The sequence below is a fragment of the Lathyrus oleraceus genome, chromosome 4 (genome assembly GCF_024323335.1).
Source record: "Lathyrus oleraceus cultivar Zhongwan6 chromosome 4, CAAS_Psat_ZW6_1.0, whole genome shotgun sequence".
NCBI lineage: Eukaryota > Viridiplantae > Streptophyta > Magnoliopsida > Fabales > Fabaceae > Lathyrus > Lathyrus oleraceus.
The window spans coordinates 138,518,183-138,535,934 of NC_066582.1; the positions used below are offsets into that span (position 1 = coordinate 138,518,183).

At 34.1% G+C, this 17,752-nt stretch overlaps 2 protein-coding genes across 2 annotated transcripts; one reads left to right on the forward strand and one right to left on the reverse strand.

Moving 5' to 3' along the window:
- Positions 1 to 531: 531 nt before the first annotated feature.
- On the forward strand, positions 532 to 5,309 carry LOC127074108 (uncharacterized). The gene is made up of 8 exons (XM_051015399.1): positions 532 to 771; positions 925 to 1,050; positions 1,719 to 1,817; positions 3,040 to 3,182; positions 3,660 to 3,768; positions 3,996 to 4,103; positions 4,501 to 4,641; positions 4,715 to 5,309. The coding sequence occupies exons 1-8, from the start codon at positions 700 to 702 to the stop codon at positions 5,153 to 5,155; spliced, it is 1,239 nt and encodes a 412-aa protein (XP_050871356.1). The 5' UTR covers positions 532 to 699; the 3' UTR covers positions 5,156 to 5,309.
- Positions 5,310 to 7,041: 1,732 nt separating this feature from the next.
- Positions 7,042 to 8,876, reverse strand: LOC127074110 (40S ribosomal protein S13). The gene is made up of 5 exons (XM_051015400.1): positions 8,741 to 8,876; positions 8,565 to 8,637; positions 8,317 to 8,455; positions 7,820 to 8,006; positions 7,042 to 7,283 (listed from the first exon to the last, which is right to left on the reverse strand). The coding sequence occupies exons 1-5, from the start codon at positions 8,761 to 8,763 to the stop codon at positions 7,250 to 7,252; spliced, it is 456 nt and encodes a 151-aa protein (XP_050871357.1). The 5' UTR covers positions 8,764 to 8,876; the 3' UTR covers positions 7,042 to 7,249.
- Between the last annotated feature and the right edge of the window lie 8,876 nt (positions 8,877 to 17,752).

Consider the following 17,752-nt stretch of genomic DNA (forward strand, 5'->3'; position numbering starts at 1 on the left):
ATAGTCCACAAACAACCCAACCATAACGACCCAACTACGACAATATTGACACTGAACTCAATTACGGCAGCGCCTGGCGGCAATCCCCCAGCTATTGGAGAGAAATGATGACAAATTTGTCAAATACCGATGGACCTTCCGCGGGACCTTCACATCAGTCATTATTGCATCATGTCAACACTCAAAAACCTCAAACACCTCAGGAAAATCGTGTGAGACCTCGAAGGAAGGCTAACGCACTGGGATGTGAAACATGGGGCGTTTCGATTGGGCATGTGTCAAACTAAATGACGCATATTTTAGAAAAATATATATTCATTTATTTTAAAGTTGTTATACTTATTTTATTTTTTAAAATATGTTATTTTAGTATTATTTTCGAAAAACATTGTTATTTTAAAAAAAAAATCTTCATGACATTGAATACTAAAAAAATTGTCATCAGTAAATAGTAAATAATGAGGGTAAATAATACTAGTTGTGTGCAGTAAGTGGCTTAATAACCGTAAACAAGTTTAATTTTATAGGAGAATTGCCGCATTTGACTGGATCAGATCAAATAAAATGGTATGATTAAATCATTATTTACATCATCCTCTTGCTGTTGTGTGCTAAATTGATACAATCAAAAAAGGATCGGGGATGGAATCGATGGCATAACAAACTAAGAATCAAAATCCGAATCAAACTAGCTCAACCATGAAAGGCGTCTTTTCGGCGCCCGGTGATTACGTTCACTTCAAATCCCAAGTTCCTCTTCACAAAATCCCTGTACGTTTTTCTCCTTACTACTGTTTATGCATTCATAGTTAATTAGATCCAGTTCAATTTTGTACTGTGTTGATTGAATCGTTTCACTGGTTTTAGGAATTGGGGAAAGGGTTTATTGATTTAGGATAATTCTTGTTTGATGATTTTGTGTAGATTGGAACTAAGCAGTGGCGTTATTATGATTTTGGTCCAAAAGCTGTGCCTCCACTTATATGTCTTCCCGGAACTGCTGGAACTGCAGATGTCTACTATAAGCAGATTATGTCATTATCTATGAAGGTATTGCTACTTTTCACATCCTTTATCACTTTCAATACTATTTATTTTTCATCAAGTGAAGTGAAAGAACTACTTTATTGTATGTGGAAGTTGAAAATTTGTAGTAGTAGTATTGAAATTGCCGTTTTACATGTGTAATCGGTGTTGAAGTTAGTTAATAGATTATTTGCTGCTTGAAAGAGTTACATTACTTTGTTTTCTAATTTTGACTATACAACCATTACATACATGTAAATGGGTCATGAAATTTGCATTATTTTCTAATTATTACCATACAACATAGAGGAGTGGTTAAGATTTGATTTGAGTTAATGATTGAAATTAAAACCTAGTATGTGGTCTTTTGTAGTGGCCGCGTGATCATTTTAGTCTTGACCATCCATGTATGGTCGAGTTTTGCTCCCGTCACTCTTTGATAAAAATAGGTCTCTCACTTTATATGAAAGATATTTATTGTGATGTATATTGAATTGTGCATTAGTAGTACGTTATGTGTAATGTCCTTTATAATAAATAGCACTGCGCGACAAAATATGCATGCCGTATACTGCCTGCTAACACGAGTTAACTAGAGTTCAGTTTATTTGTTGGTTGTATAGCTGTATATGCTTTCAATGATTATCGTGCAATGCAACTCTAGGAGTTTCTAAATTGTTCATTACATGCAGGGCTACCGTGTCATATCTGTAGATATACCTCGTGTATGGCATCATGCTGAGTGGATTCAAGCATTTGAAAAGTTCTTGGATGCTATTGATGTACACCATGTATGATCTTCTTAAACTTCTATTACGCATTGTACTACAAATTGTTTACTTATCAAACTGATACTTAGCATTCTCTATTATCTTTCATGTGTAGATTCTTACTAAATATTATCTCACATAGAGGCTAAGTATATAAATTTTTGGCTTTCGGAGCCATTGTGCTTGATATGGTATCAAACACTCATACAAGTACTCTTTTTGTTGAACAAATGGAGCATTTCATTTAATGAAAAATCTCTTTATTTCGTGTTTGCAGCCAGTTTAAAGAGTTATTTAAACTTCTCTTGAGCTTTTAACAAATTTTCAGTTTTGTGCATCCTCTGTGTTCAAATATTAGGGGAAAAGATATTTTTACTGTGCACTTTTATGATTTTGCAAGGAGCTTTAACATGTTATAACTTTGGATATTGAGTGGGAGTGACTCCGGGACATTTTAAAGATTTCTCAACATGCTATAGAAGTTAAATTGTCCAAACAACCGAAGCCCAAGTGAAAGTCTAACCTTAATCAACTGACAGTCTTGGAGTGTTAGCCCGAGTATGGAATTGTACACTGAAGTTGGGAGTTCGGTTTTAAGAGTTTCCCGGAGTCCGCTACTTAAAATTGTTTTTACAAATGAGCTTGTTATAATTAATTTAATTGACTAGTTCTTTCTCTCTAAATTTTTTAAGCCAAGTCATTTTGCATTATATTTCAAGATCCAGTATGTGAACCTAAAGATATTGCCATCCCTACTAAATTGCAGGCTAGCCTACTTTATTTAAAGCTCTAGTTGTTATTTGAGCTACTAGTTAGTTGTCAGTTAAAATTTATAGAATGATTTTTTTTATGACCTTAGGTAGTTTTTTATAGAAGTCCGAATATCCCCACTTCCTACTGCAAGTGTTTCCGTGAGGATATAGCGCTTTTCTGGAAATGTGTTTTATTTGTTAAGACTTGAGTTCTAGTCCTTCAATTTCATATTTCATTACTAAACTAAAATATTGAATGGTTAATCTCTTTTGCAAGTTAGTTCTATGAATGGTTGGAATTATTTCTTACATAATGTAAGTTAGCTAACCATACATGATTTTAATAGCTTTAACAACAAACTTTCTTCTTGCTTTGTACACTAAGTCCAAATATCTGTCTACGTAAAATATCGTTACAAATTGTTTTGGTAACATGGGTTCAAGTCCAACAGCTCAAGAAAAATTTAGTAAACTGGTTTAATCTGTCACAGATACATCTTTATGGAACATCACTTGGTGGCTTCTTGGCACAACTCTTTGCTCAGCATCGTCCAAGACGAGTTCGGTCATTGGTTTTATCAAATTCATTTTTGGAGACACAAAGTTTCTCTGCTGCAATGCCATGGGCACCAATGTACTTGTCTCAAATTCTGTTGTAGAGTAATGATAGAAATATAGACTTAAAATGAGAAAATTGTCTGTGGTTGTGTCATTTCCATTTATGAAAGATAAACTTAGATGTGTACTGACCTGGTATAATTTTTTGTGAAGAAATGCTTCTTCGATTACATTCCTTACACAAATAGTATTTTATATGAGATATTGTTATAGGCACAATCACATTAATCACAAGAAAATTAGAATAGTATATTTAAATGACGGATTTATTCATGTGGCAGAAGGCAAATGACTCGTAGAAAAATCCGTCATTTTAATTCGGCATATTGCCTCGTAGAGTCAATAGAATATTTAAGAGTCATTTGTCTTCTGCCACATAAATAAATCTGCCGTATAAATATATTATTTCTCATTATTCATCCTGATAGCTCTTCATTAGATCTGTTATGTCCTCCAACTATTAATTGGTCCAGTTTAACTGTTGCATTTACAGTGTTAGTTGGACTCCTTCTTTTTTGTTGAAGCGGTATGTCTTAACAGGAATTCGTGATGGTCCCCATGAACCATTTATTGCGGATTCAGTTGACTTTGTTGTTTCTCAGGTACTCATTGTCTTTGCATAATCTCATGCTTATTAATAGTCTGCCACCGTAGCATTTTTGTATGCTACCAGTTTTCATGCTTTAAGACAACAAAAAGAGTTTACATATGATAAACAAGTGCATTTCTTTAACATACATTTCCTTATCCTGTATCTGATGAACTTTTATATTTGTGTCTTAAATAACTTGACTGATTTACAATATTCTGTAACGTGTGGCCTATTCAGGTAGAAACCCTCTCTAGAGAAGACTTGGCTTCCAGAATGTCGCTGACAACAGATGATGCTTCAGTGGGACCCCTTCTTCTTTCAGATTCATTTATCACTATAATGGATGTATGTCATCTTAGTATAAACTTGCTTATTTCTCTATCATGAAGATCACCACCTTATGAAAATAATTTCTTTTTTGCATGGTACCATTTCAATCTTAGCTATTCTGTTTCTAGATTAATTTGCTGCCTTATTGCCTTCGTGCACCTAGTACAAGCTCTGTGTTCTTTAATGCCTCCCTCTAACTGATATATTGCATTCTATTAGCAGATGTTTCTAAAATTCTCCATAAATAATTTTGTCTATGGCTTCGTCATGAAAATGTGTAGTGTTATAATTATTATGTATGATTGTTTTCTAGTTTGCCATTTTATTATGACACAATTAGTACGGTGTGAGATATTTTATAAATCCACTTTCATCGCTTATAAATCCAATTGTCTTGCATGTTTTCTTGAAGACTAATGACTACTGCGCAATTCCTCTACAACTTAAAGAACAAGTGAGCGAAAGATATCCTGAGGCAAGGCTCGCGTCTTTGAAAACAGGTGGAGATTTTCCGTTCCTTTCACGACCAGATGAAGTCAACTTACATCTTCAGGTATCCATTTTTATATTTGGAATTTATTATGCTCGGAAATTTATGTTTTAACTATTGTCTATTGTCATGATAGTTGCACCTTAGACGAGTTGGGGTGGAGGCTCGGCCAGATTTGGTTCACAGTATTCCTAAAGGTGATATTGGAGGAAGTCCTAGCAAAGAGAATGATGGTGATGAGTCTGACAAGTCACCTAAGGATGATACGGATAAGGATGATAGGGGAGGATCAGAAAATCCATCTTCCGAAAGTGAGATCAGTCCTGCCCCAGAAAGCTCAGAATCCCATAATTTAGACAACCAGCCAGTTGAAAGTTCAGAAGGTTGCAACTTGGATAATGAAATCAACTTGTACGTCTTTCCTGGTGGATTCTTGAAGGAAAAACATGTTGTGCCTCGAGAAACATCTGTACATTTCGCGTGGGAATACATAGTACTATCTCATGTTCTTCGCTACATCAGTTCACTGTACATTATTATCTTGAACTATTCTTTTGAATTTAGGCAAGTTGTGTAAGTTGGACGTCTTTTGGATATATTGTGTTTTTGTGTATCATGGAAACCTAGTGTAGTGTGTGAAAGAAAGTTGTTAAGGTCGTTCTTATAGTGGACAAGATTTCAGAATTCTTGGTGAAGTTAATTTATTTGAAATTTGAAAGGTTGGATGTGAACGGTTAAATCATCAAATTTTATACTGCATGTTTTAAGCTTTTGCTTAACGTTTGAGCTTGAGCTTGGACTTGAGAGTTTAAACACCCCACTTACTTTAAATGAATGTAAACAATGCTTTGAAGGGATTACATGTGCTCAAACTCAACTAATATGTCACGTCATAGTTTTGCCAACTGAAAAACTTAATGGAACGATCATTTAGACGGATACATTACAATTTCATAAATGTATTTTTCAATTTGTAAAATTTTAAAATCATTTTGAAATACATTGGACAAATTTGTCAATTCACTCGAATAATTAATGAACCTAGTCTAACGTCTTGGAACAACAGCTATTGTAAAATTCAATCTCAATGCTCCACAAACTTGGTAACATCAGTATGAAGCAATTGTACTTAGAACTTTGTCCAGAAAAATAGCTTATATTATCATATATCAACCACAATTTAGGGCCAGTTTGTTTTATTTTTAAAAAAAAGATTTTTTTTTTAACTTTAAATATGAATTTTATAAATAAAAAATTCTAAAAGTTTTTTTCACTTATTTTTTACTAGTCAAAAAATTATTTTTATGAAAAACTACCTAAATAGCTTCAAATTTAAATAATTTATTAAAAATTAATATCAAACAAAATATATAATAAAAAGATAAAATACTTAAAGTAACATTTTATAAAAAAAACTATTTAAATTAATTTTTATTTGTAATTTTTTTTAATCATAAACTCTTTTAACAAAGATATATAACACTAAAAAATCATTTGTAAATTTGGACAAGATGAAATTTTCAATACTGATTAATGAAGCGACGTAGGCATGGCAACATAACCCATACCCGTGGGTACCCACCCGAACCCGCCCCGAAGTTGACGGGGAAAATCCGCTTTGACTGGGTTTGGGTTCGGGTTTGGGTTTTCCCCGATTATAAAATATGGGGACGGATCGGGTAATGGGGACACTAGTACCCACCCCGAACCCGCCCCATTTATTTTATTATGTACATTATTATTATTATTTTTTGATAATTTAGAATATTAAATATATGGTTAAAGTTTTGATATTTTAATTTTAATTTATTATTTAAAATATTTGAAATGTATGTATGAAATTTTTTTAAATTGTTTTATTTTATTATTTGTAATGTAATTTTATTTTGGAAAAAATAAATATTTCTATTAAAAAAATTGATTTCATTAAATGAATGGTGGCGGGGGGCGGGGATACCCGAACCCGTTTGGGACGGGTTTGGGTTTTGATTCTCCATCCCCGTTTGAGTTTGGGACGGGGAACGGGGATTGTTTTGGGATTCAGGTTTAGGTTTGGGGGAGATAAAAACCATCCCCGACCCGCCCCGTTGCCATGCCTAAAGCGACGGGTTGATTTTTTTAGCATCTCACCTTATTTCGATCATATCAAGAAAAAATAACAACTTGACTATCTCACTCAAAATATTATCTTCCCAAAACAATAAGTTAAAAAAAAGGATGATTAAGGAATTCACATATTTAAATATTTTTCAATGAAATGTTCAACTATAATGTCATTTAAGTTCCATATCATTAGTCAAAAGTCAATATATCTAACTTGTGAGTTGAGCCCAACACCATCGTATGATTGACATTTTCCCTTTAGCAACCAAATACACAAAAAAAACATCCTTCAAACTATAGTAAAATAATTTCTAATCCAATGCTTCTTAATGTATATATAAATTGAAATTTAAACCAAAATGACAACAGCTAGTTCTTCAATAGATTAAAAGGAACAAGACATCGATAAATAAATTAACTAGTTCAAGTGTCTTTCCCGGACTGATGATTGGATTCTTGGTAAAATAAGTTACCACATCCCCTATCTAGACATAAAAAAAAAACTACACATGATATAGCAAATTTCTATTTGTGACTGCAAAAGAGCACAATACTTCAAAAGAAACCTCTAAGCAACCAGAGTGCTAGCAGTTGTTGATTCGCTGCAAAAGTTACATGAAAAACCGTTAATTACGAGATGGACTGGAGTTATGGCGACAAAAAATGCAGATGTGAGCAAAGCAAACATAAATGTAAAATAAGCAAAGAACCCCAAAAGAATTTCAACATAAACTGACATCAAAGCATCAAATGGAGCATATCCTAATCATAACACTAATATTATCAAATATTTAACATCAGTAAAAGATGGTTCAAAGAATAAGAAAATATAGCTTGATCATTTGTACACAAATATTATCAGATATTTAACATCAGTATAAAATCGTTCAAAGAATAAGAAAATATAGCTTGATCATTTGAACACTGGAAGTTTGTTTTAATAGAAAAACAATAGAATCGGAGTCAAAAAGATAATGCCAATGTGCAAAAAGGACGTACGCCTAAGTGTATTGCTTATGCCTCACTCTTACACCATACTACACATACAAGTTAGCAAGTAACTACTCGAATAATAAACGGAAAAGCAATGGAGTTGGTTAAACTCTACTGGAAAGAACAACCATAATCGGTTACTTACTACTTCCAGACCGGCGGGAGCTTCTTGGTCTTCTTGTAATAGCGAGCAAGCCGATGGATTCTGCTCTCCACAAGAATCAACCTGAACTTAGAGTCCTTATCCTTCCTGTTCCTCTCCAGATGCTTCCTAATTGAAACTGCCTTCTTGATCAAATGGTACAAATCCTCTGGAATTTCAGGTGCGAGCCCTGAAATCAATCATTCCCAAAAACAAACTCATTTCACACATATGCCATCATATTTGTATAAACTACTAAACTAAGCACATGAAAAAACACACAGTTATAATAGGTGTTATATATAAACTATTTCTATAACAGAAAACATAAATCAAAATGTTTTATATAACCCATTTAAGCTGTTTTCACAAGTTAAGCTGGAGAGCAGTATCATAAGTGATTATGCTACAAAGTAAGTTAGAATTGATCAATCAAAACATGCATATATTCTGAAATGACAAATTCCAGTAAAAATCATTGCAGACAGAAAAGAACAAACCGTGAGCTTTGAGGATACGAAGGATTTTGCTGCCAGTGATACTCCTAACCTGAGCAATTCCATGAGAGTCACGAAGAATGACACCAATCTGAGATGGAGTCAAACCCTTCTTTGCAAACTTGCAAATAGTTTCTTCCACCTAACAATCAAGTAAAAAAAATTACATTTTTATTGAAGTACATAAAAGGGATAATAAGCATGATAAAAGAGCAATTACAAAAAAAAATGCAAACTTTAGAGAGATTTACATCTTGTGTGGTGGTCTTTAGCCAGCTTGGTGCTGTCCTCTTGTATGGCAAAGCAGAAGATGAAATACCCTTACTGAAACCAAAAATTGAAACAATAAGAACAGAAAATGGTGGTTGTTGAAGGAAGAAACAAAATTGATGGTGAAAGAAGAATGAGAATGGGATCGGTGACGAACCCTCGACTGTGCATACGCCCCATGGTTGCTGAAGCCTTGAGCTGCTCGCTTTGAAATTAGGGTTTTGATTCTGAAAAACGCGATTTTTGTTTAATCTTAAACCCGATATATTCTTGCTCCACTTCGGTAGATTTTATAATTGTCCTCATGCTACGTCGTTTTGTAAATTGAAATATAAAAATAAAAAAATAAATTTTTTACCAAAGTAAAGTAAAAAGAGATATTTTCTTTTTCTACTAATGGTGTTTTTGTAACTCTTTTTGGAGTTTTTCTCTTCATTGTTGATATGTAGGTTGTAATAATCTTCATTAGGATGTTTTTTTATCATTATTTTCTTTCGTAATACTTTTTTTTTGTCCCTAATCCCGTATATTCTTGTTTTCAAGGGTATGTGTGTTAGGATTTTAAACCTACATTGTTGAGGAATCTAATTGTCTTCTCGTATGTTAATCTTATTTTCATTGTTAATGATTCAGCATATACTTTTTTTTAAGAATTCAAGTATTGTGATTTAAACTTCTTCATAGATAACTAGGGTTCTTTCTTAGCTTGACTTGGAGAAAACTGTAATTGGGATAGTATTTGGCTTTAAAAGTTTTGGCACCCAAAGAATTTGGGTTGGTACGAAGTCATCATCCATGTTTAGCCAGTATAGCCTCATTAAAATCCTAAAGAATTTATGAATCCCATATTCATTTCTTGCTTATGAGTACTAATAGTTTCCCATTTTTTCTAATTGACCTTTTTATTATCTTCCTTGTCTCCCCACCAGAAATTAGCCATAAGTTGCTTCATCTTCTTGCACAAAGTTTTGGGGATGAATAATGAGCTCATTACATAGATTGGAATGACTTAAGCAACCACTTTGATAAGAGCGACTCTGCTTGCAAAAGATAAACTCTTAACTTTCCAACTCTTAAGCTTCCTCCTTATTTTGTTTATAATGTAGTTAAAGGGTTGAGTTTTTGAGTGATTGATTTGTGTAGGAAAGCCTAGATAGGAGTTAATCTTATTAGTGATGGGAATGTTGAAATGGTTCTTGAATTTCTCAATGTTATCTGCAATGGTGCTTTTGCTAAACATAATCTCTAATTTATTAAAATTGATCTTTTGGCCAGATGCCTCTTAGTATGTATTTAAAAGGTGTATGAAAGCTTTAGCTTCTCTTGTCTTGCCCTGCAAAATATGAGACTATCATAAGCAAAGAATAAATGGGTAATTTTTTGGGGTATTTCTAGATATTGTTATGGCTTTAGTGGTTTTAATATTTTGAGCATTAGTGATTAGATTAGACATAATGTCAACACAAAGAATAAATATGTAAGGAGAAAAAAGATATCCATGTGTGATTCCTCTACTATGAGAGAAAATGTTTGATTGTAGGATGACCATTGATGAGGATGGAGAAAGAAATTATGGTGATACAGTTCATGATGGTCTTGTGTGTGGACCTTCCTATTAGAAATGTTTTGTATGATATCAAAAGTAGAATATTTTATCATTTATATATATTTGGCGGTATTCTCTGAGTCTAAATGTGCATCTTAGTATTAAGAAACTTATGAATGGTTTAGAAAATGTCTCATGCATTAAAACAGATTTTTATATGAAAAACAGTTATATATGTCGACACGTGCATATTATGAGTCGACACATGTGTATTATTTTTAAAGGTTGTAGTTTTTGTAATGCATGAGTCGACACATGAAGTATTTCAAGTCAACACATAGAAGAAGAGGATGATGGTATGGATAACCATGACCAGAATCTGATTGAAGGAATGATAAGTAAGAATGAGAGCAATCTTCTAGCATGTGCTACAAATAGCAAGGAGCATAGAATGATTACTTCAGGCTCACAATCTGTAAAGGATAGATTTTCCCTTATTTAAGAGAATCTCGATATGGAACAAGTTGCTGACAAATTAAGAATCTTTATGATATTTGTTATTGAAGATGGAAATATCCATGATTGTCTATCTCTCCTTATTTATGCATTATTGTTTATGTTTCAATAACTTGTTTCATAATGTTTCAATAACGATGATGAAGTTGAAGTGAGCGTTGCAAACTTGTGTGAAATATCCAAAATGATATCCTTTCAAAATTAACATAAGTTTCCAGCTCTCACTTCAGCTTCATCCTCCTTTTATTGTGGATGCCATTATGAGAAGGGTACATTTATGAAACATTCTATGAGTTGATATGTTGTGGTTGTTATTATTAAAAGTTGTATGTTGTATGTAGTGTATGATATGTGTTGATGATTTCGTTATTTTTAATAAGAGTTGTTTGTTGTTGATGAATATTATTGATGAATGTTGTTGTTAATGTTTGTTTAAAAGATGAGTTTATTATATCTTATGTGGTTTGAGTGTTTTTCCAAACCCTTACCGAATATATAACTTTTTCAAATTGCATTGGAAAATTATAATATGATAGATAAAGTTATATTAGAAAACAAGTACACGTTCAATTCTAGACAAGAATTCTCTAGATTGTTATCTGCATTTTGTTCTTTAACTGTTAGAACTTTATTTAATGCTTGTAGTTCCTCAACCTCCCGTTTCTCCATCTCTAATTTTGTTTACAAAGTAAATAATATTTTGCAAAATGAACTAGAGGTGAAGGAAGGAGAGTTTGAAGAACTAGGAGAATTAAACAAAGTTCTAATTGTTAGAGAGAAAAATGCGGATAAGGAGTTAAAAAACTCTTGTCTAGCATTGAATGTGAACTTGTTCTTCTAATATAACTTAATTTGTCATATTATAATATTTTATAGCATATTGAAAAGTTATATGTTTAGTGAGCATTGGCGAAATAAGTATTCTACATAATTTATAATAAACTCAGTGTATATATCACAACAGTTGTTTATACCAACCATTGTTGAATGTTATGCATTAAAGAATATCACAACGGTTGATTAAAGTAATTGTTATGGTAGGTAGTGTTACATAGTTTATAACCGTGATCGCATGACCATGATGGAAAGAATCATACATGCATCTACCTCTTACCTCACAATGGTTGGTCAGGCATGGTGGTATCCCTTTTTCAATGGTTGTGAAATGACTTTTACTTGGTAGTGCCTGGAATTGAGCAAGATTAAAGATGTTGGATATCATCCTGGATTTCAAGCAAAGCTAATGAAGGATGATTCAGGTGATAAAGAAGATATATCATATATCTTGATTATCATAATGGTAACTTAGTCACTAACTCAAAAGAAGGACGAGCTAGTAGTTCTTGGTTAGTGTGAAGAATCTAGAAGGCTTCTATCAGAGATAGATGCTGAAGCAAATGTCTTGGTAATTATGCTCAACATTCAGAAAAGTATGGTTGTCAAAATATTTAAGGGACTATGGTTTTCAAAAGAAATTTTGACATTTGAAGAAACGATCCAACTACTGAAGGAAGTTTGTGTGACAAGCAAGGAAAACCTCATGATATGTTTCGCTAGAGACGATAATAGTAATGGATCTTTCTCTCTTGTCAACAACATAATGTCTTAGGTCAGGAAGGAGAAGATCAATTCTACTGAATACACTACTGCATGGAGCAGTGGTAAGAAATTACTCTAGATAAAGCAGATGTTGAAGAAGTATGTGGGATAAGATGTCATGACATGTGTCTCGAACATTGTCACTAAGTCATTATATGCAGTCAACTTTGAAAAAGGGGTTTGAATTAGTGAAAATCAATAGCAATCAATGTTAGGGAGTTGTGCCAAAAGAGAAAAAACATTTTTCTCCTCTAATACCACTTTGACACAAAAATTAAGGTGGATTATTTTATTATCTCAAGTGTGGTATAATTAGGTTGTCGTTACAAGCAAGAAAGATAGTCTTCTTGATTTCCCCTACTATCAAATTACATATCTCTTTCTTCATCTTAACATGAATCAAAATTTTGATTATTTTTATGGTGGGAGCGCTCCTATCAAAGAAATCGAGGTTCCCAATGATGTTGCAGATAAGTTGGATTCCTAGTTAAGCCAGACCAAGGAAGTTGGAGATGTTAGGAGCAACATCACCATAGTTGAACCTTCTGGTGGAACATCCAACCCTAAGAAAATAATGCTCTCAAATATTCATCATAAGAAGATAATGAGGATAAAGGTTGCAGATGTTGAGCTAATGGAATCAAATCAAATGACTCAAATTATTCAGAGTCAGATGAAGACAACCTAAATTGGCTTTTGATCTAAGGAGCTGATGTTTGGAGATTTCTTCCTAAATATTTCCTACTTATATATTAGTTTTGTTTGCCCTTGTATCTGGATGTGTTTGGTTTTGTAAAGGCTTTTTAGCTTATTTTATCTTTGTATTATTAAATCAGATCTAATGCACGTGCATCTCTGGATGTTGTTCTGGCTGTTTTCTCATGTTTCTGGTTGTGCATATGCTTACATACTAACCTTGCATGACTGACTTCTTTGAAGAATTAACCCTCAATGCATGCTGACTTATTTGAAGAATTAACCCTTTGCTAAATTATGGAAAAGATGGGGAGTAATGGTAAGAAGTGATGTATTTGTTGTATACATGTAAACCTGGTAATTATTTAGTACTGTCTGATCAGGAAGTACTAATGTTATGCTCCATGCTGGAGTGTTGGGCAAGACATATGGCCCTTTGTATCTGTGAAAACAGATCTTTGTTAGTAGTATTCCTTACATATTTTGATATCAACTACTAATTGATTATGTATGCATGACTAAGTATGTAAATGATTGCATGCTGATATATGTTAGTTAGTATGATTGTATGCTACTAACTATGAACTAACTAGATTTATGCATGACTAAGTCTGTGAATGATTGCATGATTGTTTGTTTGGTTTGGAGTAACTAAATGGATTATGTGTAAGCACCTGAGTGTTGATGATTCTGACTATCCGCTACTAAAGCTTAACTCTGATAATTGGAAGATGGTTGTTGATGTTGATTGTATGCTCTGATAGTCCAGTAGTTCTACTGGTTTCACTTGGAAGAAGTGTTATCCCGAAGAGTTGTTTTGCCACAATTTTCCAAATGGGGGATTGTAGTTTCTAGTGGATTAACTTCATTTATAAAAACAACAACATGGAGAAGTGTCCAAGTATTCAAGATTCGTCTAGCTTGCTTAAGATGTAAAAAAGACACATGTTGGGCACGATGCTCCAGCATGTTGGTATGGCATCTGAACCTTGCTCAACAGGCGCCAGAATGTTGTGTTTTGGATGAATATTTAGAAAAGATTCAGTTTTATTTTATTGACGTTATTTAACATTATGATTATGTGATTTGTTTGACAAATGGATGAAGATTAATTCAGATTTAAATGAAGATTTAAATTTGAATTTGAATTGAAACAAGTGACATCTTGTTGGAGATATTCGAGGAACAAATCAAATATCCAATAGATTCTGCATTAATTCTAGATGGAGTAAAAGATATTATCAAAGGAGAAAAACTCAGAATAATTATGCTATATAAGGAGCTCAAAACCTACATTGGAAGTTGTACATCCCATAATTTGCTGAGGCCGAGCTTTTGAGAACTGAGTATGAAAAGGCGAGTAGGTCGGGTAGTCATAACCTTACACAAGTCGGAACCCGATTAGGGTTCACTTAGATATAAAGTAAGCAAGTCGGAGTCGATCTCATGATATCACTGACAGAAGAACAAGTCGGATCCGACTTCAGTGCTAGGAAACCATATGGACAGTCACAAGGATGATTACGAAATGCTTCCATGATTACATGGGAGTTACATAAATTGATGGAGGAGGCAGTAGACATTATCCATAGTCTCCTTAATGAGGGATATGGAGAAGCATACCTTTAAAGGATAATTGACGAGTAAATCAATATAAAAGTAAACTTCCCACATGAGGGAAAGGGACAACAACTAATACCTCATAAACTAGTAAGACGATTATTATCTCTCTTGGTTACTTCAGGGAGATTTATTCAAATAGTGTTTAGCAAGAACATTTGGCACCCACCGTGGGGCCCGATAAAACTTTCTCACGCCTCATACGAAAAACATACATTGCACCATCATCAAAGCTATGTCTGGATCATCTCCTAATGAGGATCACCATCCCTCAGACATGGCTCATCTCCCAGCAATTGGGGAGAACTTGTGCCAGCAAAATGAGTCTCTGCAAGAAAGTGTCCATAATTTGCAACAATCACAAAGTAAGAGGGGGAGGGGGGAGGATGAGGAAGATATCCTTGATCCTCAACCTCTATCAGAAATGATTTGTAGTGATCAAGTCCCAAATAATTTCAAGCCACCACCTTTGCCATCTTTTGATGGAAAACTGATCCTCAAGAGCACATAATATCACTTAACAATCAGATGTCAATAGCCAGGGTTTCCGACTCCTTGAAATGAAAATTCATGGAGGGAAATTTCAAATATGTGACATTATGTTGGTATATGAGTTTGCTGAGACTATCGATTACCAGCTATCAAGACCTGACTAAAAGGATGATGCAACACTTCCTCTCTAGGAAACATAAAAATGTGACTACCACCAGTTTGTTCAATGTCCGACAAGGGCCCTCTGAGTCCCTACTAGAATACTTGGCGAGGTTCAATGAAGAAACCATCAAATTCTCCCACCCAAATCATGAGATGTTCGTGGGGTCTTTTCAAAACGGTCTGAAAGTCGATCACTTCAACGAGTCATTGGCGCATAAGTCAACCACTAGCATGGAAAAGGTCATGAGTAGAGCATAATATTATGTTAAAAGGGAGGAGAGTGACATGGAAAAGAGGTCCCAGGATGCTAAATAAAAAACACAATCCAAACACGAAGGAACCGGGACCATAAGAGAGTACTGTAAGACCCCAATTTTGACCCTAAGATCCATCATGCTACCTCATCATATGCATTAGCATTGGGATCACACCTTGGCATCCTCTTTACCCCTCACTCATTGGGTTTACATTGGGAGATATCACCAAGCTGAAGGAGAAAAGCGATCCAAAATGCAGCGGAATTTAAAATTTCTCCTTTAGTGATCCTTACGAATGGGCATGATCAGTGATAGAATCATTACCTCTTGTGGCGATTGTAACCTTTGATGCAGATCTACGGAGCGATCACGAACGTTGAACGATGACAATGCCTCTACTCAGTCCACACGAACAGATTCCTTCAATCTCAGTGCTAGCTGCTACGAATGAAGGCTTTGAGTGTGAGAGAGAGAAACAAAATTGCAACTGCACAAATGCTTCTAAACAAGGGTTCTATTTATAGAACCACTTGTGTGGGCTGCAAGCTAAAAAGCCCATTCAAGTCTATGTGGCCCATATCTTATAATATGCCAAAATCATTAAAGCACGTGGTACCTTACCATATTTCGTATTCTACTTAAGTACACCGTACCTTACGATGTTCTATAATTCACATAAGTGCATCGTACATTACGGTATTCCTTAGTTACTTTATCTCTCATCAATCTGTCCTTTTGTGTGTGACCCTGTAGGTTTTCGCGGAATTGGCAATTATATTAAATCACGTATTTAACATAATAAACAGTGAGCGGTATCTAGCAACACATCACTGCTACCCAAGACACGAAAATGTCATGTGATTTGACAAATCCTTTTGTGATAATACTTATGTGTACAATTACACTTTTACCCTTATGTCTATATTGAACACAAGGCATAGACTGTGTCATCCTTGTCCAGTTCAATATTGGGCCCATAGACATTTATCCTGTTACGCATGATGGGCAAATTCCATCTAGGTCACTCATGTCCCTTAGCATGCTTCGTGGAGTACCCATCAACTATCTTTATGGTCATCCAGTTAAGGACAATGTTTGATCAGCAATAAGGCACTCGACTCTACATCTAGGATCCATAGTGGTTTCAGGTTGAAGGGTGGTATACACCATTATCACCATGAGAATAACTTATGGCACTTTGCATAACATTCTATATAGTATTCTCATAGCGGGTCAATCCAGTATAAATATTACTCTTAATATTCATACATATGTTTAAGACCTGATAACTCCTTATCCATGATCCATGAGATGTGATCATCAGTCTATATACATAATAGTCTTAATGATTTAATGTTATCCCACTTCACAATAAAGCTCGATTATGGATACTTTAAGAATAGTATCCTTATGTTTAATGTGATCTCATGATTAAGTCACACTTGATACATTAGATAGACTATCTATTTTAGGGACTTTATTAGACAAACATAATAAAGAAAAAAAGCCTTTTATTATTAATAAATAATTTGATACAAGTACCAAAAGTATTGGCCTCTAGGGCTTACACCAACACAAGCACCATGTGATTGTATCATACTTTGTATTTTATCATCTTTACTAACCAAAATACCAAAATATGTCTTTGCATTTGTCTACTTCTTTTGTAGGTAAGACACGTGATCACCTTTGATCTATCAAGCTCATATCTAGGGTTTAAGACCCTCATGACCAAGATCTAAATCAAGAATGGGTCTACAATGGATTTAGACATCATATATGAGTCCATATGATCTTTACATGTTATTTTTGTCAAGAAAGCATTAAGAGTTTGGATTTGGTTTGCCTTGGAAACCCTAATTCATTTGGGTATCTTGTGTAACTTCTTCACCAAGCTTCTTTAACATTTGATCAAATAGTTCAAAGGATACTTCAAATTTCATCGTCTTATGCATATATGATCTCCTATGAGTCCCAAAAGTCAAGAGAAGGGCACGTTAGCAAGTTGGTTCATGGTGGTTGACTAGAGGATTTCATCTGATCAAAACCGGGGTCCCCTAGACCCTATCTCCTACAATTTTTATCATATGAAAATGATTCCAAGAGAAAGGTTACTCTAAATGACATTCCAAACAACTTTCAGGTTGAGGTCTAGAGCTAGTTTTTCTTTGAAAGTCATTTTTTATGTTGATAGATTATAGGTCATTTTGTCTAAACCCTAATTTGGAGGTCAACTTCCCAAGGCCATAACTTGCTCAATTGTTATGATATGAAATATTTC

Excerpts from the sequence above, each read along its gene's own strand:
- LOC127074108 (XM_051015399.1), top strand. The coding sequence starts at position 700 with ATGAAAGGCGTCTTTTCGGCGCCCGGTGATTACGTTCACTTCAAATCC. Across the intron at positions 1,818-3,039 it reads ATGCTATTGATGTACACCAT|ATACATCTTTATGGAACATC; the intron begins GTATGATCTTCT and ends AATCTGTCACAG. Across the intron at positions 4,642-4,714 it reads AAGTCAACTTACATCTTCAG|TTGCACCTTAGACGAGTTGG; the intron begins GTATCCATTTTT and ends TTGTCATGATAG.
- LOC127074110 (XM_051015400.1), bottom strand. The coding sequence starts at position 8,763 with ATGGGGCGTATGCACAGTCGAGG. Across the intron at positions 8,456-8,564 it reads TAAAGACCACCACACAAGAT|GTGGAAGAAACTATTTGCAA; the intron begins GTAAATCTCTCT and ends CTTGATTGTTAG. Across the intron at positions 7,284-7,819 it reads CTCCCGCCGGTCTGGAAGTA|CGAATCAACAACTGCTAGCA; the intron begins GTAAGTAACCGA and ends TAACTTTTGCAG.